Source organism: Sphaerodactylus townsendi, linkage group LG05 (assembly GCF_021028975.2).
Source record: "Sphaerodactylus townsendi isolate TG3544 linkage group LG05, MPM_Stown_v2.3, whole genome shotgun sequence".
In the NCBI taxonomy this organism is placed as follows: Eukaryota; Metazoa; Chordata; class Lepidosauria; order Squamata; family Sphaerodactylidae; genus Sphaerodactylus; species Sphaerodactylus townsendi.
The window spans coordinates 65,738,250-65,765,486 of NC_059429.1; the positions used below are offsets into that span (position 1 = coordinate 65,738,250).

Genomic DNA, 27,237 nt, shown 5'->3' on the forward strand with positions numbered 1-27,237 from the left:
GCAAATTATCTTTCCACACCTCTTCTGGCAAGCAATCCCCAATACTCTTGGTTAGTAGCAGAATTTCTTTTCACAGTTGAATTTCTGTGATTAAAAACTTTGTGAATCTTCATTAAATACAAATTAGCCAGAAAATGGTGGTACTTAGAGGGAGTTTTAGGTGATAAAATACAAAAGAATGAGTTCAAGTGGCATGAGTTTGTTTTAATTAAGAAATGAATTAATCACCCTGACTTAGTGGGTTTCACTGTTCTACAGATTCGACAAATTCAAGTGACAACATCTACACAATGATTAATCCCGTACCGCCTGGAGGCAGTCGGTCGAATGTAAGTCTGCTTTCTAATAATTTACATATCAGATACCATAACAAATCATAATTAACTTCATCAGTTGAGGGTAAAGCAGTTTAATTGATTTCAGCCATTTGTTACAAAACAGAAATAAAACAAACCATCAAAAAGTGATTAACTCTTCAGCGACTTGGTTAATTTTTTACGCTTATTAAAACGGCGGCATTCACGAGTCCCTGGTCAAGACTGTCATGCGCACTTCTGGTTAGTGATTTTATTTTATGGGAACAAAACACAAATCGTAGTGCTTCTCATATCTTTAATTGAAATTGACTCATAATCACCTGGCTTGGTTATTTTATACATGGGATAAGCCAGAGTGGTTGTTATGTAGTCTTGTGCATATGTTTGTCAGAAGGACCTGCACAATTCCTCCTGTTTTGCCAGTCCTTTTTATTTATGGCCAAGTGTCTCTAACATGCTTTGGTATAGAGCCAGAGCAATTATAATTTGTTCAGACCTCCTACATTGTTAGACTGGAACCCACTGTAAACGCCAAAAACTGTATGATCACCACAGAGTGATTCGTCCATTTCTCAAAGTGCATCATCCAAAGATGATGGATCACATAGTGGGTTAGCAGCTAAACCATGAAGCCTCAAAAGTTGCCAGTGCAGTGGAAGTTTGGAGGATCAGGGAGATTACTACAGGGAATAATAGCTGAGCCCAGAAACAAATCTGAGATCTGAGTAAATCTGGACCTGGCCAGTACTTGGATAGAAGACGCCTCATAGGATTCCAGCGGATACCACCCTGAGGTTTGTGGAGGAAGGGCAGGGATGTAATTACTCAATGAAGTTAGGTCTATGAAGGTACCTTGACAAGCTATTGAAGCATTCTGAGAAATTAGATTTTTGAAGGCTTATTGTTGTGATGCTGTTAGAACTTTCACTTTTCTGTTAGCATTTAGGAAGCTGGAGATGTCCCAAAGCAGGAGTCTGCAACCTGCGGCTCTCCAGATGTTCATGGACTACAATTCACATCAGCCCCTGCCAGCATAGCCAATTGGCCATGCTGGCAGGGGCTGATGGGAATTGTAGTCCATGAACATCTGGAGAGCCGCAGGTTGCAGACCCCTGTCCTAAAGGTATTTGCAGGAGCTATTGATGGCAGCAGGGATCACAAGTTGCAGCCATTAATACAACTGAGAAATATGTTGCGATGAGAAGTAATCCTGACTGGATATGGGTCTGTCATTAGCCCTCTAACAGTATCAAAAGCCAACGTACTACCAAATGCACTGGTCAGGAGATGCTCCATTTGGTTGTCCCTTCCTTCTCTTCCTTGTTCTCCTCCTCAGAAGACATCAGAGTTAAAACTGCAATACCACTTTCACTTTTCAAGCTACTTTTGATTAGGGAGCACATACTTGGACAGCAGTCACAGATTCTCACTGCAAACTGGTTTCTTCCTGATAGTGGAAGGATCTTGAAACATAATCCCTGAGCTCACTGGAGAAGAGCAGGATATAAATGCAATGAATGAATAATTCCTCCCATCCAAAACAGAATACAGCTTTCTGCATGCAGCAGCATGTGGCTTGCAGAGCATTCCTGCCAGCAGACGTCTGAAGCTGCGGCTGCTAGTACACCAGCGCATGTACTGGATGTTGTTAGTGTATAATCTGAGTGATGCATTACAACTGATGGTGTCATTTTCTCTTCTCTTCTTAGTTCCCAATGGGGCCTGGATCAGATGGTCCAATGGGAGGCATGGGCGGGATGGAGCCCCATCACATGAATGGCTCATTAGGTAAGGCTAACAGAAAACATGTGGGGTAGAATTCAGGGAAGACGATAATATGTAATAGAACTTTCTGCTTCCAGGTCTTCTATACCAGTGACATCCCACATTCTTCAGAACATTAAAAAAAATTCTAGTTGTGCAGTATCTGATTTTGCTGCATATTATGTACAGTAACGTAGATGCTGGAAGTTATTTTTTTTAAATGCCAGATTCTGCAGAAGCCATTGCTTTAATGAAGAATGCAGAATTTTTGACTGGAGAAACCATCCATACAGTCAGTTCAGTTTCGGGTGGTTAAAAATAAGTTAGTTACTTTGGGTGAAAAATTAATAGCCTCTTGTAAAAAAGACCTGCCAAGTTGATGATGTAATGTAATAGCTAATCTTATATTTACATTTTCAGAGGTCAAAGATTATTATTGGGCATTTACACTAATGGGAGCTCCTATGTCCAGAAGTGTTTCACATTTTTGGAAGAGATGCTCTCAGATCTCAGTAGCTGCAGGTTCTTGCCTGTTAGTCAGCATGTAGTTTTGCTTTTGTGATGTGGATCCTGTTTGCCTCCAGAGGTCAAAAACTTGTTCTGGGTCCATAATCTGCATAGTCCCAGACATCAGAGCACAGAAGAGTAACCAGGGAGCAGGGGCTGCTAGTCTCAGGCTTGCCAGACTCCTGTTGATGGATTAAAAAAAAGGGGGGGGGGGAAGCAGCATGGACTTAACTGTGGTATGTATGTTTTAATTAAAGCAGCAGAAAGACCCATTAACCTCCTATGCTTGCCATATACATCTTGCTGAAGTAGCAGTGCTGTACTCCATCTTGATCAGTGTCACAAAGCACACGGGAGGGAGCTGAAGCCGTAGCAACTCGATTAGGTTATTACTCTCGTGCCATGCAGGAAGGTGAGCCAGGCTCTGCTCCTGGGAGTTCTGCGTGCAAAGGAATGGCAGCTGAGGCTTCCCCAGCATGTCCCTTTCTGGAGGCAAATGTTAAGAGGTTTGCATTAGCCCAGCTGTGACCTGCAGCTCACTAATGTACTGCCAGCTGCTTCCTGGAAGGGCCAGGCATCGCTTCTTGCGGCAGCGGCTTCTTTCGGGATAACTCTTCAGGGATAACCATTTCTGTACAGAATGGAGTGGCTACTTGAGAGGCACCAGTTCAGTGCATGGATGTTCAGCTCTTCCAACTCACAGCTGATTTCTTTCTTTCTCTTTCTTCCCAAGGGTCGGGAGACATAGATGGACTTCCAAAAGTAAGTGTGCATTTTGCCAGCCAAAGAAAACATCCCTGGATTTGTTTGAGTTCTTGCTTTGATGGGCAAAATATCAGTGATAATCTGAGACTGGGCAGGCACATGGAGTATCACGCAGACTACTGGTGTCAGGATTTTTTCTGGGAACCTTGTACATCCTTCTGCCTTCTGGCTCATGAGAGCCAGGAAGCTACTGCCCTCAACCTTGTGAGACATATCATAGTGCAGACTTTTTCTTCTGCTCTGAAGTCTCACATTCAGCTGTTCCTTTTTTTTTGCAGAATGATAGTTTTTTGTTGCAGGTGCATCATGTAGCAAGTTAGAAAGATCCCTTCTCACATCATCTGTGTGATTATGTGCGTGTGTGTGTGTGGTTTTTTTCCCCACCATAGAATTCTCCAAACAACATAAGTGGCATTAGCAATCCTCCAGGCACTCCACGAGATGATGGTGAACTAGGAGGCAACTTCCTCCATTCCTTCCAAAATGACAACGTGAGTCACTCTTATGTCACCTCTTCATGTTAAAGGGTTTAATGATAGAGGCCATGTGTAATCTATTCCTGGCAAAGCATTGTTGTGGGGAAGTTGGTAACGTGGAAGAGAGGTGGGGTGTTTGTTTATTCATTTATCAAAATATCTGCATCCTGCCTTTTAATAACTCCTATTCAGGACAGGTAATAAAAAAGACAGTTGCAAAGCAAAATACGAATTAAAACCACTTCAAAATAAAGCTACGAAGTTAATAAAACAGTAAAGGCCAATCAGTAATAAACATAACTCAGAGTCGCAGTGTCCAAGTACAGAGTTTGCTGATGGTGCTTCAATAGATAATTTCTTTGGCCCACCACCTAAAAACCAGAATAGAAGCAAAGTTTACCTGCCTATGGGCAAGTTCTACATTTTTTTGGCACCATCACAAAGAAGGTCACGTCCAATTTTTTAGCCACCCCACTGTATAACAGAACACTCTGAACAGGGCCTCCAAGGAGAATCTTAAGGTGCAGTAAAACTCATATTGGAATTAGGTGGTCCTTTAGATAACGCCTGGCTCAAACCATTTGGAGCTTCAAGAATAAACCCTGCACTGTAAATGGCTGTGCCTAAGAACCCATGAATGTGTAAAAATGGCTGTTCTATGCTCTAACTAGGATGTGATTACAGGGAGTCACTACAACTGGAAAGACATGGAGAAAGTAAATATTTGTCGTTTCTCGTGTTTTTCAAAAGAAAGATAAGATAAGATGGTGGCAAGGTTTCCACATGATGGAAATAGAGAAAAAAAACCATGAACTATGGTCTATGTTGAACTGTACCAGAAGGCACTATGTTGAAGCACTGTACCAGAAGGCACTATGTTGAACTGTACCAGAAGCAAAGCATCATGTTTGACTTCAAAGCAAACACAGCGAACTAAGGGGCAAGAATGTAGATAATATTGTTGTGCCTGGCAATTTTCATATGATTTGTTGTTTTCATGCTGTTTCCCAGACAAGTGTATCCCTAATAGAAAAAAACATAAACTATTGCACCATTGGTGTAAATGGTATGCCCCAGAGCAGAAGATGGGTCTGTCCCCTATGGAATCTATAATCTAATTTTAGATGTAGGCAGGGCAGGGTAGGAAGGAAGACAACATCTCAACTTTGTTCAAAAACAGCTACATCAGAATACCTTATTTCCTGAGATTTTATGGAGAGTCTTAACTTGGAAGCTTTTCCAGTGCGAATGTGCATGTTCAAATGATACTTGGTTATACATATCTCTGCTTGAAGATCAGCAGGTGTGTGTTTCTTAACAAAGCCCTGTGTTTATATATATGAGGCTAGTGGATTCCACACACCACTGTTATTACTCTTTATTTATGTGTGTGTAGTTTACATTTTTAAACATTCATTCTACCACGTACTGGTTGGGTGCCCCCCAACTTTGGTTATGGAATAGACTGGATTCTGTATCTGTAAATTAGTGAACATATTCTCTACCTGTTTGATTAATTGGAGCCAATTATGTTGCTTTATAGTTTTCGTAAGCCCACATATTTTTCATATGCCATGTCTGTAGCTTCTGCAGCATTTAACATTTGGCTCTTGTTTTTGCCTAGTTGTGAGATATTCATTCTCTCTGTCTCTCTTTGTCTCCCCCTCCCCAGTATTCTCCCAGCATGACGATGAGTGTGTGATTTTCCTCCTCCCTTACCCCACATCCTCTTCTCCAAGATAAAGAAAAGTCAGCTGCCATTTGGAGGATTCTCAAGAAATTATGCAAGAAGAGAAGCTAGGTGTGTTTGGCAGGGAGACATGCAGAGCTGGGGATCCACCCCTGATTTTTAGTTTCATGCAATAAAAAGGCTGAACTTTTTATTCCATAAAACAATGAAGGACAAATCTTAAAATATTTCAAGACATGACAAGATCCTTCTTCTGCAGAAGGATTTATTCTATGTACATGACACTTTTTTCGTTGTTGATTTTTTTTAAACAAACGAAAACCCTCTAACACCCAATTCAACCCCCTTTGCTTGATTATTCTTTTAAATCTGTTGTATGTTTGTGCTGTGCTACACAAGGAAGCTAGTCTAGATATGAAATCTCATGTTGTCTCTGTAGCCATTGGGAAAAAAATAAAACTGGACAGGATTTTTTAATAAATTGGTGGGTTTTGTTCAGAGGGCCTTTCCCCACCACCTTCCCTCTTCCGCCCCCCTTCCGCCCTTCTTTTTTGTTTGGTTTTTCTGTTTGGTGTTTTGCAGCACAACACCTTCTCCAGCAAGAAGAGATCTGTATGGGAAAGATTTCCTCTGCCTCATTCTAATGCAGCTGATCCCCTCGTAGGATCACATCCTCCAAAAATTTAGTTGTGATCTTGATATCTGTGACTGTGGCATGCACTGTATTAGCCCCCCTCCTCCCCGCCCCAAGTTACACAAAATGTTATTAATTGCCCCTCTGAGAAACTTTAAAAGTGTCAAAATTCCTGGGGATGGGGTGTGGAGGGTTAGGGTACTGGGAATTTTCTGAAATGTTATATTGGGGAGGGGTTGGTCTGCCAGAAATAAACGGAAATGGGGTTTAAAACTTGACCTGGGACTCGAAAACTGTGAGCGCAACCTTCTTAACATGTTTTGTTTTCTTTGTTTTTGATTTTTTTTAATGAAATGATGTGATCTTATTAGGGTTTCACTGTATATGCTCTGGAACTGGATGGAGATATTTTAAAGTAATTATTGTTGTTAAAATGTATACTTGCTATTCTGTAGGCTCTCTCTTACTCTCTCCCCCTCTCCCTTTTTCTCTGTAATTAAAAACAAACAAAAGAAAGAACCCTTACCTTCTCAAGGTAGAGGTGACTACAGAAAAGCATACCATGTATAGTGAAACTCGCAAGTCTTGGGATCTCTGTACATTACACTTCCTTGTAGCTGGTCTTTGTTTTATATAAAATGGAAAAAAAACCCTTCACTTCTGATCTATGTATTTCATATTATGTAAAATATTATCTTCCCCTGGATTTACCTACCTTTGTGCGGATTCTTGAGAACATTGTATCTTGTTTCAGTGTTTTTTCTTACCTTGTAGTCTGGTTCTAAAATTAAGCGAGGGGAAAGGAAAAGTAATTATTATACATTGTAGTTTGTGTACGATATTTGTTGATAATGTTTTATTAAAGGGATGTCTTTTCCGCACCCCTTAATGAAATGATTTTTGGGGGGGAACCATTGGCTTCTTTTTATTATTCTGACTGCAAACAGTAAAAGAAAAAAACGAAACCTCACAAACCATGTGATTGATAAAAACTTTTTTAGTACTACAATATGAATTTTTTTAAACGTTTGCCTTTTTCTTAGGCATCTTAATTGTGTTTTCTTTGTAGAAAGATGATAGGGGTGGGTAAATGGTCTGTCTCACAGTCAGGATAATATTTTAAAAAATTAAACCATCAAATCAAGATTTGTCACATTGCTAAATGTACCCTTTCTAATTTTTTTAAATTGAAAACTGATGGGTTTCATTGTATTAAAGTGATAGCTAAATTATTGTCTTCACTGGTTCAAGGTGGTTTTTAAAAGATGAAGCAAGACCCCTCCCCTTCTCTCCCCATACTGTAATAAATATAAGCATTTGATTTCAGTCCCTTGCTGTTTGTTACTGGTGATTTGCCGTAACAGCTGTTTTCTGTCTTTCCATGTGGTGATTCCAGAAACATTGGTGTGGGTAGCTTCTGATCAGTGGCAGCATTTCCCCTTCGAAAGTTCAGGAACTGCCTATTGCAAAAATCCCCCTGCTGTAGGTGTGCTGGATTTTGGGGCCAGGTTCCATATTCTTTTTTTAAAAGACACCAGTTAATGCTGAGGCAGCTTATCCCTATCAAGTCTGGTGATGTGTTAAAAAAAAACTTGACAATTATGCAGTGTTTAACAAGAGGGAGGGGGGTCTATGTAAGGAAAGATTGCCACAGCATCCCTAAGATCTCGATTTGTCTCTCAAAGTGACTTACATTACTCTTACATTATAACTCTTACATTACTACATCATGCATCTTTAGTCAAAAAAAGCCATAAAATGATCAGTGCAATTCCTTTTAGCTTTCCGTTTTCCAAAGCTGAAAGAAGTAGAAATTGATCTCTTGGTGCTGTAAAGTTTAACACAACTTGCCTGAGAAGGATATGCACTTCACCTGTTTTAATAGCATCATTGCCCTAATGTGATTTATTAAGGTGGCATCTTAACACTTGTGAAAGAAGCTCCTGTCATGGTGCCGTAACCTCCTGATCTCCAGTATTTCAAATTATGTCAACTGGGATCCAAGGTCCAAAGAACCACACAACTAATTCGGCAACCATAAGGATACTTTGAAATTTCAGCTCCCCCTTCCCATAAGGTAACCCACTCTTGAAATTTCAAAAGTAGCTTGTGAGATAGCTTGGAATGGTGTCCAGTTTTGCTTGGTTTTTTAAGGAGAGAAGTTAAATTTTCTTTTGATTTACCTAGAGTAGCTTCCTGGAACCTGACCCATACCAACCTGGAGGCAGCAAGACCCTTTGTGTGATGTTTGTTGGTTTCTTTAAAATGTCTGATTGGGCACTATAGGAAATGAAATGCTGGAATAGAGTCAAAAGTCAAAGTTTGCCTAAGGCACCATATAAAGCAAATGAGACTCCTCAGTTACCGTACCAATAAAGCTGGGAACCACAGGTATAGATGACCATCTGTGAATGGCATTCTTGATATTTGAGAAGAACCTTTCCAGCCCTTTCCTATCGGCTGGAGTCATCCACTGCTGACTTCTTCTCAGTGACATTATCCAGCTAATCCAGTGTTGAAGGGCTTCATTTCCAATATAGACCTGAGTCCATATGGAAAGCTGCCAAGTGCTTATAGTAGAAAACCAGTCCATTTTCCTAAGTACATGTTTGAAGTTGCCAATACTGGTTAATGCTCAAAGCGTAGCCATACTACTTCTTCTAGGCAAACTGGTATACTCATTGGGGTATGTGCGCCTTGATTCTCCAGTATAAGGATTCCCAGGATAAGGAATTTTAGTGACATTTTGTCTGGTTTATTCATTGCCTTGGTGTGCCTTTTTGAAGGACTGTTTCTTACAGTAGTGGCAATAGCACCAGATTGGCTGCAAGAAAAAAGGATGGGTGGATGAATCTTTCTAGGCGTGAGTGAAAAAGGGTCGGGTTTCTTAACCACGTCACTTTCATGGGGCGAGGCGGGTTAGGAACAGGGTGGTAGTTTTAATGATAAAATGGCAATGGGAAAATCAATGCTGTAAGCTGCTTTGGATCCTAGTTGGGACAAAAGGTAGAAATATATCTAAATAAGAAACACATGTGAAATGGAGAGGCAACAATTTGAAAAAAAAATTGGGGTATGGAATGAATATGGAGCTAAAAGCATGCTTCACTGAACACATCTGTTCATAAGTGACACAAGTTAAAACAAGATTGTAAACCCACCTTCCCCACATACCCATCGACAGACTGAAAAACCTGATTCTTTAACTTGAGAAAATACATGCATACCACCAGCAGTTGGGATGGGGAGAGATAAAAAGGGCTTTGTTTCCAAATTGGGTTTCTAGGCTAGCTATGGAGATGCTAGCAAGCCAGTGAAAGTGACGCAAAATTGGCCATCCCAGGGAATGAAAAAGAGAAGGCACCGTGGACTCTTCTTTGGACTCTTCTTTAGCTGTTTGAGTCCAGCATGCTCCCTCTTCCCAATTTGCATGTCAAAAAAGCCTTGTGGTGCATTAAAGCCTTAATGGATTGATTATGGGAGATGATTTCGTAGAGGCCATTTCATTGGATACATGGAAGTACAGAGGTACCTAACTGCATAGAGAAAAACATAGTAAATGGGTTGGAAGACAATGAAATGCAAGAGAGACTGTCCATGGTGTTTCTATTCAAACCAGCTTTACAACATTTTATTTCATGTATTTCCTTGTCTTTTCATGTCACTGCAACAGACCAACCTGACTATTACTGTAGAATTTGCATAACTAGATGCACATTCCAGTACTTTGTGTGCTCAGCTTTGCTTGAGGTGGGCAAGCCATTTTTTTGTATTTTAAAAGACACATGTACACTGTATGTTTTCTTTGAATAAGGGACAGGATTATCAAATTTACCAGGTGAGAGTTACTCTGGTCTTTGTGACAGTACAACCAAGATGTATCTTCTGTAGGATGATGCTTCCTATTCCAGTATCTGAGAGTTGAAATAATGTGTGTATGTTGGGCTTGTAATGGAGAGGAGGGGGGTGGGGGGTTGATCCATAACAGGCTATGCACCAGATATTTCTTGATCTGCTGTAAAGGGCTCCAATTATTTATTAATTTCCCTCTCTCTCCAACTGACCCACAATAGTCCACCAGTAGTATTTCAATATTCTACAGTTAGTATTGGCTACAATAGCCAGTCTTCTTATCCTATGCTCTGAAGTGCCACATATTTCCAACAGTGGTTCATTTTGGCATCTGTCAAATACAACAATAATTAGCAGCAGCAGGAATAACATGAAAACTGTTGACAAGCCCGAAACATTACCTCAGTTCTTGATCTACATATGAAGGCTGTGTGCAGTCACAGGTGTTTTCACTGAACCCCCAAGGAAGTTCCCAGATGCCTTTCCCATAACTTTTTAATCTTAGACAACCACCAGTTTAGCAGTTGGGAGCCACTCATTGAACTCACTGGTTCTGCAGTTAACTCTCTTCCCTTCTCTCTCTGGCAGCCATTGATAAACTAAATGCTACCAAATCCCCTGGCCCAGATTGCATTCACCCAAGAGTTCTTAAAGAGCTCAAGCATGAAATTGCTGATGTTCTCACTTTAATATGCAACTTATCCTTGAAATCAGGCTCCATCCCTGAAGACTGGAAGATGGCCAATGTCACACCAATCTTTAAGAAAGGATCTAGGGGGGACCCGGGAAATTACAGGCCAGTCAGTTTGACATCTGTTCCTGGTAAATTAGTAGAATCTGTCATTAAAGATAAAATTATAAAACATGTACAAAAGCAAAACCTGCTGAGAAAGAGTCAGCATGGCTTTTGCAGAGGCAAATCCTGTCTTACAAACTTACTAGAGTTCTTTGAGGATGTAAATAGGCATGTGGATAAGGGGGAACCAGTGGACATTGTCTACTTAGATTTCCAAAAGGCTTTTGACAAAGTTCCTCACCAGAGACTATTGAGAAAACTCAGCAATGAAGGAATAAGAGGGGAAGTCCTCCTATGGATTAAAAACTGGTTGAGAAACAGGAAGCAAAGAGGGGGTGTAAATGGGAAATTCTCACAATGGAGAGATGTGGGGAGTGGTGTCCCCCAAGGATCCGTATTGGGACCAGTGCGCTTTAACCTATTCATAAATGACCTGGAAGTAGGGGTGGGTAGCGTGGTGGCCAAGTTTGCAGATGATACCAAATTATGTAGGGTGGTGAGAACCACAAAGGATTGCGAGGCGCTCCAAGCGGACCTTGATAAATTAGGTGAGTGGGCTAAGAAATGGCAAATGCAGTTCAATGTAGCAAAATGCAAAGTGATGCACATAGGGGCAAAAAATCCAAACTTCACATACACGCTACAGGGGTCAGTGCTATCAGTCACAGACCAGGAAAGGGATTTGGGCGTCTTAATTGATAGTTCCATGGGAATGTCAACTCAATGTATGGCAGCTGTGAAAAAGGCAAACTCTATGCTGGGGATAATCAGGAAAGGAATTGATAATAAAACTGAAAAGATTGTCATGCCCTTATATAAAGCAGTGGTGCGACCGCACTTGGAGTACTGTGTCCAGTTCTGGTCGCCGCATCTCAAAAAGGATATTGAGGAGATAGAAAAGTGCAGAGAAGGGCAACGAGGATGATTGAGGGACTGGAGCACCTTCCTTATGAGGAAAGGCTGCAGCGTTTGGGACTCTTTAGTTTGGAGAGGAGACGTCTGAGGGGGGATATGATTGAAGTCTATAAAATTATGCATGGGGTAGAAAATGTTGACAGAGAGACATTTTTCTCTCTTTCTCACAATACTAGAACCAGGGGGCATTCATTGAAAATGCTGGGGGGAAGAATTAGAACTAATAAAAGGAAACACTTCTTCACGCAACGTGTGATTGGTGTTTGGAATATGCTGCCACAGGAGGTGGTGATGGCCACTAACCTGGATAGCTTTAAAAGGGGCTTGGACAGATTTATGGAGGAGAAGTCAATTTATGGCTACCAATCTTGATCCTCTTTGATCTGAGATTGCAAATGCCTTAACAGTCCAGGTGCTCGGGAGCAACAGCCGCAGAAGGCCATTGCTTTCACATCCTACATGTGAGCTCCCAAAGGCACCTGGTGGGCCACTGCGAGTAGCAGAGAGCTGGACTAGATGGACTCTGGTCTGATCCAGCTGGCTTGTTCTTATGTTCTCTCACACACAAACACAGAACTAACAAACCAGCACACTTTTCCTGTACACCAGCAAGCATACAACTGTTGAAATTCCCCTGACCAGCATTTCAGCAAAGCCCTGTTCATACACATCCTTCACTCCCAGCTTTTGTATCATTTTAGAGCAAAGTTGTTTTACCAGTACTGAATATTAACAAGCAAAGAGGAAATGGCATTCCTCTTGTTCCACTTTTACTAGAACTGATATGAATGAAATTTTGTGAATTTCTTAAAAGCATAAGAAGAAATCAGCAGTCCATATCTTGTATCATACAATTTAGATTGCAGGCTGCTGTCATCTTGGCCTGGCATTTTAGCTTGAAGATGTTAATACTTAATTATGAAACATTGTTTTAAAAAGCTATGCTCTTGTGTTCATTTTAGAATACAAAAGAGAACCAAATGTTTTGTCTCAGCTATCTCGCAATAGTGGCGCTAGCTGCCTGTACTGCTATTTCAGATATGGACAATGTTTGAATGCTGTGCAAGATCAGCGAGAAACTGAGCCCTGAATAGCAAATTTGATCAATCCACATGTTTTATTTACCTTTCATAGAGGTCTGTGGGTATATAGAAATTTGTATCCTTTTATCTATTTTGGCCCCAAGCTGCACAAAAATGCTAGGTGTTAAATTACATGATCTAAGCCGGTCTTGCATCAAATGGCAACACACACACCCTCAATTTTATAATGTGTAAATATCTAGAGTAATTATTTTTCATTTTCCTTTATGTCAGGCTGAATGCAAAATGTGTGCAACTGGAGACTAAGATTGAGTTGTCTGTGGGCACACGCGAACCCCTGGCAGCGCGATTAGCACAGCCTGTAGAGTTTGATTTCCTACTAGGCTCACATCAAGGGAGCATGCTGCTCAAAAAAACAACTTCCCCCTTGAACAGCATACAGCCTTCATCATGCCATGTGTTTTTATCTGAGCCATGCATACCTGTTGAAACAGTTCAGACAAAGAGATCAATGAGTGGGAGCAGCTTCAAAAGCCTATCACAAACACTGTGGCAGGTCCCTGGGGCCTAGCCTTAGAATTCTCACCATAGTATAGAAACTGTAGGAGGAGAGAGTATTTGTCTGTGCTCCAAACAGAGGGAAACAAGAGGCTGGAAAGGCATGTTGAGAATACAGATTGTTCCTGGTGGTTTTGTTGATGCATTCTCTTTTCATTCCTGGAAGATACAAACAACTCAGCCAGGTCTCCCTGTATAGCAACAGGACTTGTGTCGCTATTGTCTGTTGGCTTTCTGGCTGTGGCTGTTGAGATGGCAAGTGCTATCAGTACGCAAACTCAATTTATCAAGCCATTTTTCTGTATGTCAGAATCCACCCAGCTGCTTGGACCTGCTTCTTTCTGTGGTACACTAAAGTGACCTTACATATTCCCTCCTTGTCAGACTAGTACCCCTAGTTAGAACTAATATTCATTACTTATTAAAACATTTATATCCCATGTTTCCTTAGGGTTTAAGAATTCAATTAAAAACATTTTCAGTTTAAAAGCAAAAATTACCCCCAAATTCTCACCTGTAAAAGATGCCTACTGTCCTAAACCCCTCAAGTGCCAACAGGCAGACCTTGCAGTGCCTCCTGAAGATCTCCAATGATATGGCTCTCCTCAGCTCTTCAGGAAGCCCATTCCACAGAGCCAGGGCCATGATGGAAAAGGCCCAAGCTCTGGTCAATGCCATATGGGTGAGTCAGTGTGGTGTAGTGGTTAAGAACAGGTAAACTCTTAATCTGGAGAACCGGGTTTGATTCCCTGCTCTTCCACATGAGCGAGACTCTTATCTGGTGAACTGGATTTGTTTCCTCACTCCTACACACAGCCTGCTGAGTGACCTTGGGCTAATTACAGTTCTTTAGAACTCTCTCAGCCTACCTACTTCAGGTGTCTGTTGTGGGGAAAGGAAGGGAAAGGAGTTTGTAAGCCACTTTGAGACTCTTTACAGGAGGGGGGGGGGGGAATCTAAACTCTTATTCCAATCACCATAGTTGGTGCACAGGGGCTAATGGAAGGAGGAACCTAAAGATGAGAGTGTGCATTTTGTACAGAATTCACCAAACCCCCTGAGCAATCATTATGATGTCCACCTTGTATTTCAAATGGAAAATTTGTCCCTTAGCGTTTTATGAGAACTGATTTGGTAGCTGGTTTTTCCTCTTCCTTGACCAATGCTAGTATGCTTCCAGAAGAGGCAGCATTTTATTTGGCAGTGGGACACCAAGTTTCTGTTTTGAGATGTTTGGTATCCCACTGCCAAACAAAGTAGCCCTGAGGCCAAGAAGACTTAACATTATCTGAAATTCCAGGAGTAAGAGGTTGGCCAAATGCAACTGAAGAGCATTTATAAATAATATCCCTTGATCACTATCCACTCTTCAGTTAGACTTTGTACTTCAGATGGTGTGGTAAGAAAAGGAAGAGTTTACCAACTTACACCTGTAATCCTATCATACCCACCATTGGAGTAAGTCCCAACGAACACAGAACTTAATTCGACTGAGTGCTGTATGGCTGAAATAGAGGACCAGCTCCAGTTCAGTTAGCTGTGCTTTTTTCATAACGAAAGCAAAACACAAGTCCCTCTCATCATCAAAAATAGCTCATGTAACACATGCACATTTGAGGTAGAAGGATGAAGTATCATTGACACACTAATTTCTTTTAAAAAAACTTTATTTGCGAAAGTAGTTATTGATATAATATATGCCCAACATCAAAGGAAATGTGATGGAAGCAGGTTAATTTAAAGACTTGAGAAGCTTCACACGACACCATGCAAGTAGAATGCCAGGAACTTCTTGAATGTAGCTGGCTGATAGCCATGTATTCCAGCAGGAATCTGTGGAGAGAAGATCTGGGTCTTCAAAGTCTGGCACAGAGTTTAACACAGAGCAACATGTGCACAAATATGATAATAACAGTGGATTTTAACACACTCCATTGTCCCACAGACAACGTTAAGGGGGCTTGTGAAAGTAATAGGTGCTCTATTTTCATAGAAGTTTGGTACACTATAACCACATTTGTCTCATACCTAGTTGCAGAACAAGATTACTTTCAAGAATTATATAACCGGAGGTTCTTGCACCACATCTGCATTGCAGAGCCTGGTGTCCTTCATTAAGGAATATGTGTATGTGTTACAAGCACTCTGGTGAAGTATCTTGTTCTCTTCTGTACTATAGTCAAAGTTATGGGAGCAAATTTCTGAATCCTGACATTTGCTCCAATTATGAAGTGCTGGAATCTCACTCAGTGACTTCAAAGGATCCTCTGTTCTACGTAAATGAATAAAATGAAGCTACTCTCTAAAAACAGAGGCTTGCCCTTAAGGGTCCCAAAGGTAACAGTTTTGACTTAACAATAATGCCATTGCTTCAGTTCTGCTTGCAGTAACTTGAGCTAGAAATCATTTTATGTTAATCAACATACCGTGACCACTTTCTTCCTGATTTCTGGGCGATGCCTGGCATCTTCATACAGAAGTTGGTCTGCATCAATCCAGGCCAAGTTTTTAACACCATGGCTTGGATCTAAATCAGTTGTGTTTAACTGGAACACTAAGAACTGGAATCGTTGGCCATCTGTGCCAACACTTTGGACAACAATGGGTTTCTCCAACACCCTGGGTTCATCCTTATAGCAGGCAAGGGAAGGAAGCATAAAAATAGGAGGAAAGGTTAATTCACAGTTACTTCCCCTGGGGCAGAACATTATATTTTAAAAATGATAAAGCAGTGAATGAGATCAACTAGATTAGGGTTTTTTCCCCATTTGGAGGCTAGAATACAGATGAAAGACAATTGCCTTCATATCCCTGTAGCTCAATTATATAGTTGCCCCAGATGAGCTTTGTCATACTTCGAGCATTTTTTCACTTCTCAGCATGTATATAAATCGTCAAGATGAAAAAAAATCACCATATTTTTAAAAATAGAACAGGAGTGGTCCAACATTAGCTCGAGTATATAACCAAGCTGGAAAACTTCATAGGCAAGGCAGAACAGAAGTATGGCCAGTTAGGGGCCCTGCCACTTGCCTGCATTCAGCCCAAGATAAGGTGCTGATTATTGCTTTGACAGTGCAACTCTGATTTAACCTCAATGGAAGCACAACCAATGAGGAGCTTTGCCAGAAGTTGGCACCCTCCAAGAGAGGTTTAGGGAAGGTAGACAATATGCATGTACCGGTAGAATTCAGGGGCTCAGACCTCTTAAATCTTGAGTTCAAATTCCATTTGAATCAACTGCAAAGAGAATTACTTTCCTGGGAAAGATGTTGAAAGGAATCATTTGTCCATGTGATAAGATGGGATTCAACCCAGATCTAACATAACAACCCTGCACTTCAAGCCAAGATCATAATAATCACTCCTTCTGCATGAATTTGCTTTCTGACATTTTTACCATGTAATTCTAAATTGCAAAAAAAAAAAACCTCCTGAAATACCAAGAGGTTAGATATAATAATTTTACCCCCTCTCTTAAACAAGTGAATCAGGTTAAAAGCTTATGTTAACATCTTCCAGCTGACCTGAAAGAGATTTTCAGGACATGCCTACTCTAGAAGTATGTACAAGTGCCTGAGTGATGACCTTCCAAGTCAGCAGAAAACATTTACCAAACACACAGTGCAGGTTCAGCAGAGTAAGGATAACTCATGCACCATGACAGCACCTTTTTCCAAGTCTTGTTTTTCTTCCTTCTCTTTCATTTTGTGCTAAATCCAGAAGCAGTTTCTATGGACAGGCCCATAGAAAGTACAGAGAAATGGACAGCAGAAAATCAGCCAACAAACGGCAGAGATTTTGAGGGAAAAGCAACAAAAAGCCAAGTATAAGAAATTAATTATCTCAAAAGCACTTAATTATCTTATTGCTACTTACCCCATACTGTGACCTGGCCTTAGCCAGAGCATTCCCAAAAGCAAACATCAACATTTTAGCCCGAAGCTGTTCTGGTCGCATTCTATGATATCTGTCACCATGAGCAAAATATATAGTATGAGGATGAGGATATGGGTAGCCTGCTTGGAAACCTATGGTACAAATGATCAGGTTTAGTGCTGTTTCATAGGACACCCCTGAAGATAACCAGGGTTTTTCTGAACTACATTTAAGAAGGTCAATGTTTAAGGTTGTGCACATAAAATAAAATTTATCAAGGCCAAAATTTACCTGTATCATTCTTTGTTTCATATGTATTTACTTCATGAAGGTCTACTGTGGGTGCAATAGGATATAAGCTTTCTAAAACATCATTTTCAGAGGCTAATATTTCATCCTCGGATGCTACAGGTTCCAAAGGACTCACAGCGTTCAAAAGTCTCCCGTTGACACCGCGGACCTGAAGAAGGACACTTTCTGAAAAAAGAGAATATTGGGCCACATATAAATAAAGGAGGCACAATTTTAGTTAAAACCATATCTAGCTATTAGTGGATCAATGAAACACCATTTTAAGAGGCTGCTGTTGGATATAATACTGGGGCAATGGCAGGAGATCAGCTGCTGGCATTCTTCTAAGCAGCTTTCATGCTGAAAGAAGGGATCCCCATTTTCCACACATATCACTTGGCAGAATGTATTAAAGAACCCCAGATTACAGTGTTGATCAGGTCACCCCTGTACTCTTGGTTCCAAAATTATAACAGCAGGTTTGAAGCATCAGCACAAATTTCTAGAAAACCCACAAGTATTTCCTTGGATTTAAACTGGGGGCAGGGAGGGAGGGATTTAGCCAAGGGCAAATTATTGCAGGTTTATCTGTGTTCCAACAAGTCTCTGAGAACCCAGCTTCAGAACTAATTATAGGTGAAATCATCGGCAATATTAGTTTTTCCTTTATATTCTGTCCGGTGTAATCAAATTATTGCCATGGCAGCATAATGGTTGGCTTGAAAAGCATGCTTAGACTTAAGGCTATTTGTGCAATAGAAATCTAGAGTGAAGACTGAACTGACTCAGGCTCTTAGACTGCAATACAAATGATTTCCATACAATCAATTTGCTCTTAGGGAAAATTATCTCTTTTTTTCCCCCCATTCCTTTTCAACAAAAGAAAGTCCAGTAACACCAGTCTTTAGTGAGGTTTTGTCACTTGACACTAACCCAGTTAGTATTAACACTAATAAGGAAGAAGAGGAAGAGGAGGAGTTTGGATTTATACCCCACCTTTCTCTCCTGTAAGGAGGCTCAAGGGGGCTTACAAGTTCCTTTCCTTTCCTCTCTCCACAACAGACACCTTGTGAGGTAGGTGAGGCTGAGAGAGTTCCAAAGAACTGTGACTAGCCCAGAATCACCCAGCAGGAATGTAGGGGTGCAGAAACACATCTGGTTCACCAGATAAGCCTCTGCCACTCAGTTGGATCAAACCAGGTTCTCCAGATTAGAATCCACCTGATCTTAACCACTACACCAAGCTGGAGAAGTGTAAGGTACTACACTTAGGCAGAAAAATTGAAATGCACAGACATCTGGCTTGACAACAGTAGATGTGAAAGAGATCAGGGAGTCTTAGTAGACCACAAGCTGAACATGAGTGATGTGGCAGATAAGAAAGCCAATGCAATCGATTCTGGGCTGCATCAACAGAAGTATAGTGTCTAGATCAAAGGAAGTAATAGTACCACTCTATTTTGCATTGGTCAGACCTCAGCTGGAATACTGCATTCAGTTCTGGACACCACAATTCAAAAAGGATATTGAGAAGCTGGAATGTGTCCAGAGAAGGGTGATCAAAATGATAAAAAGTCTGGAATCCATGCCCTATGAGGAGAGATTGAGGGAGCTGTGTATGTTCCGTCTGGAGAAGAAAAGGTTAAGGGGTGACATGATAGCCACGTTTATACATCTGAAGAGATGTCATGCTGAAGATGGAGCAAGTTTGTTTTTTACTGCACAGAGTAATGGATTCAAACTATGAGAAAAGAGATTCCACCTAAGCATTAAAAAGAACTTCCTGATGGTAAGAGCTGTTCGACAGTGGAATACACTACCTGAGACAGTAGTGGAGTCTCTTCCTTTTGAAGGTTTTTAAACAGGCTAGATCAGGGGTCTGCAACCTGCAGCTCTCCAGATGTTCATGGACTACAAATCCCATCAGCCCTTGCCAGGGGCTGATGGGATTTGGTCCATGAACATCTGGAGAGCCGCAGGTTGCAGACCCCTGGGCTGGATGGCCATCTGTCGGGAGTGCTTTGATTGTGTGTTCCTTAATGGCAGGGGGTTGGACTGGATGGCCCTTGTGGTCTCTTCCAACTCTATGATTCTATGATACCCCACAGCTCAATAACGAAATATGCATCCAACACATCTCCTTTCTCAGTCTTTTGACCCCTCTTGATTATTTCCCGCCAGGAACACCTCCATCATACCACCAGCTAATCAGAGGGCTATCCACTCGCTTCATGTGAATTGCCTCTCTAAGCCCAGGAAAATCAAAATGCTTTGCTCCCATCTCTCTGCTCCTGTACCAAAGAAGCCCTGCCTCCTCCAAAATTTGCTCAGTTATCAGCTCTTGAGATACTCCTCCTCTACTGTGCATTCCAAGCCTTAAGCTCTTGTACTGCACTCATTTCTCTGCATGTGCCCACTTCCACATGCTTTTTCATGGAATTTTGTCTAGCTCTCTTCCATTTGGATCTTACTGAAATTCTTGCTCATGTCCCTGACAAGCTCATATCACAGAATTCCAACTCTCTATGTCAGACTGCACAGGGAGGCCGCTGAAATTCACAAACACCAAGACAACTTCAACAAAAAAGAAAAGACTCTGAAAACAAATCTTGGCTGTCAGTACTTTATAAATGGACTGATAACCCCACCCGCAATACAATGAACTCAACCACACCTTTGAATAGAAGAGTCCACCCAAACACTTACTGATTGGTTCCCCACCCTGGGATATGGACAATATACCCTACTAAACTTTCCCTTCTCACTAGACACAGTGAGAAACAGACTTCTCTCTGTGTAATATACCTCTGAAGATGCCAGCCACAGATGCAGACGAAACGTTAGGAACAAGATCTACCAGACCACGGCCACACAGCCCGGAAAACCCACCACAACCAACTATATTTATTTGTTTGTTTGTTTATTAAATTTGTAGGCCGCCTCATCCCCGAAGGGCTCGATTGCTTTGCCTTCTTGCCAGACAAATTTCTCCATTCGGGATCGGTAACCTAACCCTCCATTTCCCATGCTACTTCCTTTCTCTCACATGCTTACATATTACATAGTGGCTGTGTGGTCACTTTAAATTGTTGCTTTATTATAGGCATCCCAGTATTCAGTGCTACTTATATGGCTTAATAAAGAAACGTGAAGGGTGGTGGAAGGCAGTCCTCTTATGCTTTGATTCCCCAAAGTGAAGATACATCCAGATAAGCAACAGGCCATCATCACCACAGTCTCTTTTTTAAAAAAAAATTGAGGGCTGTCCTTCTCCTTGTGGGCTCAGGGCAGCTTCCAACAAAGGACAAATACAATAAAATGATGCATAGCATCCATTAACCCAATCTGTCCATAAAACATATATCCAGAGACATACATATTTCCAGCCAGAGAGTGTATCACAAGGAAGGATATGCAGAGATCCCAAGAGATCTCCCATTCAGTCATTGATCAGCTTAGTTTCAACAAGAATACTGGATCACATGCCCTCAAACTATACTGCATAGTCAAATTAAATTCCAGGATTGTGATACAAATGTGTACTTTCAAATGTTTCACGTTTTCTTTTGGGAATACATAGGAAACCATTCCACTGAGATCCCTCCAGGAACACAGATAATGGGAACAAAATACCTACAGGGAAGTCTTGGTAAGGTTTTCCGCTGTTTTTTTCCCAGGACAAACCAAAAAAGAACAACTGCACCGCTCAAGATTTAAACTGCACTGGGTACCTTACGTCTTACCCAAAGAAACATTATGAAAATTGAGAAGCATCTAAACCTTCTATTTTTAGTAAGATTTAATAATGTGTTCTTATATATTTACTGTCAAGTCACAACTCACTTATGGTGACCCTGTAGGGTTTGCAAGTCAAAAGACATTCAGGGGTGGTTTGCCATTTCCTGCCTCTTTTGCAGTGCTGGATTTCCTTTGTGGTGGTCTCACATTTAAATACTAACCAAGGCTGACCGTGCTTAGCTTCCAAGATTTGATGAGACTGGGTTGGCCTGGCCAGTCCAGGTCAGTTTCAATATATATAGATATCCAAAACCTTTCAATAAAGTAAACTATTGATGCATATATTAACAGTTTGCTAAATACATGAATAGATTAAGCATGCAAGTTTTTGCTTAATTCATGCCAGTAAAGAACTGTTCTACCCAAGTTACACTACAGGAAAAAAGTGAACTTTACCCCATTCAAGTCAATGGGATTTCTTTTACCTTTTTGTCTACCAATTTTCTGGACCCTCCAGAGAACAGAGGTCTTGGGGTATAAAGGACCTTGTGATTTTATGCCACAGACTGAGACTTTGCTGTCAAGTGTCTATTCAAGGAAACAATTCCACTACGGCAATTCTTCCGGGGTCAAGAGATCTACACAATTTGGAAGACTAACATCCTAGACCAGGGGTAGGGAACCTGCGGCTCTCCAGATGTTCAGGAACTACAATTCCCATCAGCCCCTACCAGCATGGCCAATTGGCCATGCTGACAGAGGTTGATGGGAATTGTAGTTCCTGAACATCTGGAGAGCCGCAGGTTCCCTACCCCTGTCCTAGACCCACAACTCACTTCACATTTCCACCCAGAGCTTTTTAAGATTAAACCAAAAATGCTAATTTTATTATAGGTGAAATCAGTATTCAGAAGGACTTCGAAATCGCCTCCAAAAACAACTACCCCTCCTTTCTTCTAGCCCAAAGTATCTGCTTGTTGGAGAGGAATAATGGGGCTGTAAGATGACACACCTGAAAGAGAAAATACTATTTTCTGGGAATTGTAATGTAATGTCAAGCGACCTGGGAACTGCACCTTTTAGAAATCACAAAGGAGGGAAAGCAGAAAAGAGGGGAGAAACAGAACAAGTGGCTGCAAGACATTTTCCCTTTTCTCAGCTGCCTCATGCCACAACCGAACTGATGCACTGACAGGGAAGATAAACCAAGGCCGATTTTTCACGGCGAAATTGCTCTTCTGTTGCCACGGGGAATGCCCGGTGCAATTGGGAGTTCTTCACAGTGCTCGGTGCTACTGCTGGGTAACTGCCACATTTTTAACCCAGAGCCAACCTGCAGCACTGGCTTTGCTCTGCAAATTTCCTGAACCACAAAGGTTGAGGTTCTTTTGAAATGCCCCTTTGTTGTTCTGGAGGCTTCCGCCACTGTGCAAAACTCCTTGGCAGCAGAACCGGGGCAATTTTTCCCGCCTCGCTCCTCTGACTCGCCCCAATGGACAGGCGCTGAGAATTGGCACCCTCCCACCCACTGCAGTGAAAAAAAACAGAGGGAGAAACCTTGGTTTTTAGAAAGGAGGGAGAAACCTTGGGCAGAAAAACGGCTTGTGCAGGCGCCATGAATGGGAGGGTGGTGATTCTCTCGCACACACAAGGATTTTATATCTAGATTTTAGACAGGGGGGATGGGGGACAGCGATTCCATCGCACACACAAGGATTTTAGATGGGGTGGGGCGAGGGCACCGATTCTCAGCGCCTGTTTTGTGTTCAGAGTCATTTAAAACAAAAATAGTGAAAGTGAGTGGGGAGGACGGGGGAGATTCAGCCAATCAGAATGCGGGAAACAGAGGTTGTCCACGCATGCGTGGAAAACGTTGCAGAAGAGCTCACAGTGCAAATGGAGAAGCACCAGGCTTGTGAAGAAACATTTGGGGCACAACGTGCTAGCACTGCCTCTAATCCCACGAAGAACCGGGGAGCAGTGAAGAGTCAACCGCGGGGCAAAAAGCGCCGCAGCAGGCACGCTCCCCAGATCGACCACAGGGCATTTTGACTATGAAAAATTGGACCAAGAGTGGAGTAGGAAAGAAAGATGAGGATTTCCCATCTAATCCGGGGAATTTAGCAGCTGACTTTCACCTCATTTTTTTCCAGGGCTATCTGAGCAGCTAGCTCTCATACTCAGACCAAATGAGTGTGGCCCATTAGCATCTAGTAACTTCAACTCACCTCTTTCCCATGTTGCTGCCACTCTATAGTCTCGAGCCAGCATTCGTTTGGCCAGCAAGGGATGTTTGGTAGCCATAGCCCTGCACAAGTGAAGCAAGTCTTCCAGAAGTGTGGGGCTTTAAAAACAGATAAAAACAGAAGTTAGTTATGTCCAAATCTGTAGGTCCAAATCAGAATTTGCAGCACACTAGGACTTTTGAGACAATTTGTATCAACTACAACGTTTGTAAGTGGCTCATGCAAATTACTGTAATTTGAGTTTACATTCAAATTAGAGTGTACACACACATACACACACACACATATATAAAGAGAGTACTATAATGAAACTGTAATATACTATATAATGGGCCTATTATTTGAGCTTACTTTCAACTTCAGAAAACACTATTATTAAGCCAATCCTTGTGTCAGCTGTAGGATGCAAAAAGGATAATGCTAAGAAAATGCTGCAAAGTTTAGATAGCACAGCAGCTGAGACCCCAGGCAATATCTAACAGCAAAGCAGAACTGCATGTTGACCAGAAGGTAAGCAGACTACAGCAGGCAGCCGCCTTGGACTCAAAGGAGGCATACGAACATAAGAACTAGCCTGCTGGATCAGACCAGAGTCCATCTAGTCCAGCACTCTGCTACTCGCAGTGGCCCACCAGGTGCCTTTGGGAGCTCACGTGCAGGATGTGAAAGCAATGGCCTGCTGCTGCTGCTGCTCCTGAGCACCTGGTCTGCTAAGGGATTTGCAATCTGAGATCAAGGAGGATCAAGATTGATAGCCATAGATCGACTTCTCCTCCATAAATCTGTCCAAGCCCCTTTTAAAGCTATCCAGGTTAGTGGCCATCACCACCTCCTGTGGCAGCATATTCCAAACACCAATCACACATTGTGTGAAGAAGTGTTTCCTTTTATTAGTCCTAATTCTTCCCCCCAGCATTTTCAATGAATGCCCCCTGGTTCTAGTATTGTGAGAAAGAAGAGAAAAATTTCTCTCTGTCAACATTTTCTACCCCATGCATAATTTTATAGACTTCAGTCGTATCCCCCCTCAGACATCTCCTCTCCAAACTGAAGAGTCCTAAACGCTGCAGCCATAAGGAAGGTGCTCCAATCCTTCAATCATCCTTGTTGCCCTTCTCTGCACTTTTTCTATCTCCTCAATATCCTTTTTGAGATGTGGCGACCAGAACTGGATACAGTACTCCAAGTGCGGTCGCACCACGACTTTATATAAGGGCATGACAATCCTTGCAGTTTTATTATCAACTCCTTTCCTAATTATCCCCAGCATAGAGTTTGCCTTTTTCACAGCTGCCATGCATTGAGTTGACATTCCCATGGAACTATCAACTAAGACGCCCAAATCCCTTTCCTGGTCTGTGACTGATAGCACTGACCCTTGTAGCGTGTATGTGAAGTTTGGATTATTTGCCCCTATGTGCATCACTTTGCATGTTGCTACATTGAACTGCATTTGCCATTTCTTAGCCCAATCACCTAATTTATCAAGGTCTGCTTGGAGCTCTACATAATTTGGTATCATCTGCAAACTTGGCCACCACGCTACCCACTCCTACTTCCACGTCATTTATGAATAAGTTAAAGAGCACTGGTCCCAAAACGGATCCTTGGGGGACACCACTCCCTACATCTCTCCATTGTGAGAACTTCCCATTTATACCCACCCTTTGTTTCCTGTTCCTCAACCAGTTTTTAATCCATAGGAGGACTTCCCTTTCATTGCTGAGTTTTCTCAACAGTCTCTGGTGAGGAACTTTGTCAAAAGCCTTTTGGAAATCCAAGTAGACAATGTCCACTGGTTCCCCCTTATCCACATGCCTGTTTACACACCCTCAAAGAACTCTACTAAGTTTGTAAGACAGGACTTGCCTCTGCAAAAGCCATGCTGACTCTTCCTCAGCAGGTCTTGCTTTTCTACAGGTTTAATAATTTTATCTTTAATGATAGATTCGACTAATTTACCAGGAACAGATGTCAAACAGATGTCAAACTGGCATCATTTCTTGGCGTATACTTAAGTATCTCAGCACTGAGTCCAGAAAAATTCCCTACTTAGCTGTTGTAAAACACAACTTCATTTGAGAGGAGCTGAAGTCTGTCCCAACAGCAATTCCAAAACAACAAAAAAGGACACAAATCAGAAACTTACCAATAAGTTTCTTCCATTATCTCCTCCTCGCTGCTAACCCAGAAGCGTGCATGAAAGATTGCATTTAGAACTCTCTCATCTTGATTCTCCAGTTCATTAGCCACGTTGGTCATTATGCTGTGTATTTGCAGAGGCAAACCATCTATTACCTTTGTCTTTGTTAGCCATGATGCTTGCTTTACTCCTTGGAATCAAAGAAATATTGCACAGCTAAATATTTTATATTGCATTTTATACTATCATTTGCTATACAGCATTGCTTTTTAAGTAATCATTTATACTCTATTTTTAAAGAAGAGAGAAAGAAGTGTTAGAAAGGTAAACCCTCTTAAGAGCCATAGGAGCTACATCAAAACAGGACTGCCTGTCTGTTCATGGAATAATTGGCATTTCTATTGAGAAGCCACATCCAGAGCCCTGAGATGGCCAGGAATGGCACCACTGTGATACCCCCCTGCCACTTCCAGGGGGCTTTTCAGAAGCATGAGAGACAAAAAAAAAAGCCTCCACTGGGATCAATGGGCTTACCTCATCCAAAAGATGCTGGTATCTTGGGATATAATGCTGGGGTGAAAGTCAATTAATGGGATTCCCATACTACACATACAGAGCCAGCAGGGGTGCAGAGGGTCTGAGGAGGTGCCATGCACTGCATTCAGGCGTCCTGGGAGGCCACAGGAACCGCCCACTGGCAGATTTGCCCCTGTCAGGATAGATGTCCCAGGGAGGGCACTTCCACTGGTGACAAATTCGTCTTTCTGGATTAACTTAACATCATTTCACAGGGGTCAATTTAACCCCAACAAGTATCTTTTCGGTGCTATCACTACAATGGGCCAGTGTTGTATGCTGGTTAAGTGTGTTGGACTCACAGCCCAATCTTGCCTTATTTGCATCTTGCCTAGCTTCCCTGATTCCAGTTTTACATGGGACTGAACTGTAAAGGTAAGAAGACTAGGAAGCAAATCCCGACGTGTTCATTCAACATGGTCGAACTCACAGAGTTGTTGTAAGGATCACACTGAAAAGGGCAGAATCACGTACACCACCTTGGGCTTCGTGAAGGAACGGCAGGATTTAAATGCAATGGACAGAGAACTACCAGACCCTTTAAAAAAACTGTTGGGAGCTTTGACGAGTTTGGGCTGAGAGCTGGCCATGCAGGTCAGGTCCAGCCCCGCCCACCGGCGCACCTGAGCCGCTCGCTCCCCCATGGGCGCCGGTACCTTCCAAAAGGCGCGTCAGTTGCTGGCAGATATAACAAGGCCGCTCGTGGTAGCTGGACTGCACGTCCAGGCAGGGCCCGTCGCGCCAGGGGTCTCGCCACCCGCGCTCCCACTTCTCATGCTGAGGCTTGGCCAGCCAGGGCACGCGGTGCAGCTTCCCCTCGTACGTCACCACGTCGAGATCGCGCACTTGCTCCCGCACCGGCGGCACCTTCTGCAAATACCAGGGCAACGTGGCGCCAGGCGGCGGCCCCCGAACCGTCCAGGGGGTGCTGGGCAGCGGGCCCTTGGGGCGTCTGGGCCCGTAGACCATCTTGGTGCGGCGTTGCCCACAGAGTGCCCCACACGCCGCCCGCCTGCCAGTCCAACGGGAAAACAGCATCGCGGCTCC

General features: G+C 42.3%; 2 protein-coding genes across 5 annotated transcripts in view; one reads left to right on the forward strand and one right to left on the reverse strand.

Moving 5' to 3' along the window:
- Positions 1–7,479, forward strand: part of SSBP3 (single stranded DNA binding protein 3) — a 226,274-nt gene extending 218,795 nt beyond the window's left edge. For both annotated transcript variants that reach the window (XM_048496556.1, XM_048496557.1), the window contains exons 14-18: positions 259–329; positions 2,027–2,105; positions 3,322–3,350; positions 3,743–3,844; positions 5,502–7,479. In XM_048496556.1, the coding sequence (XP_048352513.1) occupies positions 259–329; positions 2,027–2,105; positions 3,322–3,350; positions 3,743–3,844; positions 5,502–5,531 (311 nt within the window). In that variant the 3' untranslated portion in view covers positions 5,532–7,479. The remainder of the gene's footprint in view (positions 1–258; positions 330–2,026; positions 2,106–3,321; positions 3,351–3,742; positions 3,845–5,501) is intronic.
- On the reverse strand, positions 2,421–27,228 carry MRPL37 (mitochondrial ribosomal protein L37). Of its 3 annotated transcripts, XR_007244532.1 has the most exons (8): positions 26,814–27,228; positions 25,621–25,804; positions 23,454–23,569; positions 17,488–17,673; positions 17,197–17,348; positions 15,744–15,947; positions 14,998–15,150; positions 2,421–2,437 (listed from the first exon to the last, which is right to left on the reverse strand). XR_007244532.1 is itself a non-coding variant. In XM_048496555.1 (7 exons), the coding sequence occupies exons 1-7, from the start codon at positions 27,226–27,228 to the stop codon at positions 15,073–15,075; spliced, it is 1,302 nt and encodes a 433-aa protein (XP_048352512.1). In that variant the 3' UTR covers positions 14,967–15,072. The 3 variants fall into 3 exon arrangements, 2 of the variants coding, with proteins under 2 accessions (XP_048352512.1, XP_048352511.1); XM_048496555.1 differs by lacking the exon at positions 2,421–2,437 and having other exon boundaries at positions 14,967–15,150; positions 26,847–27,228; XM_048496554.1 differs by lacking the exon at positions 2,421–2,437 and having other exon boundaries at positions 14,967–15,150.
- Positions 27,229–27,237: the final 9 nt, after the last annotated feature.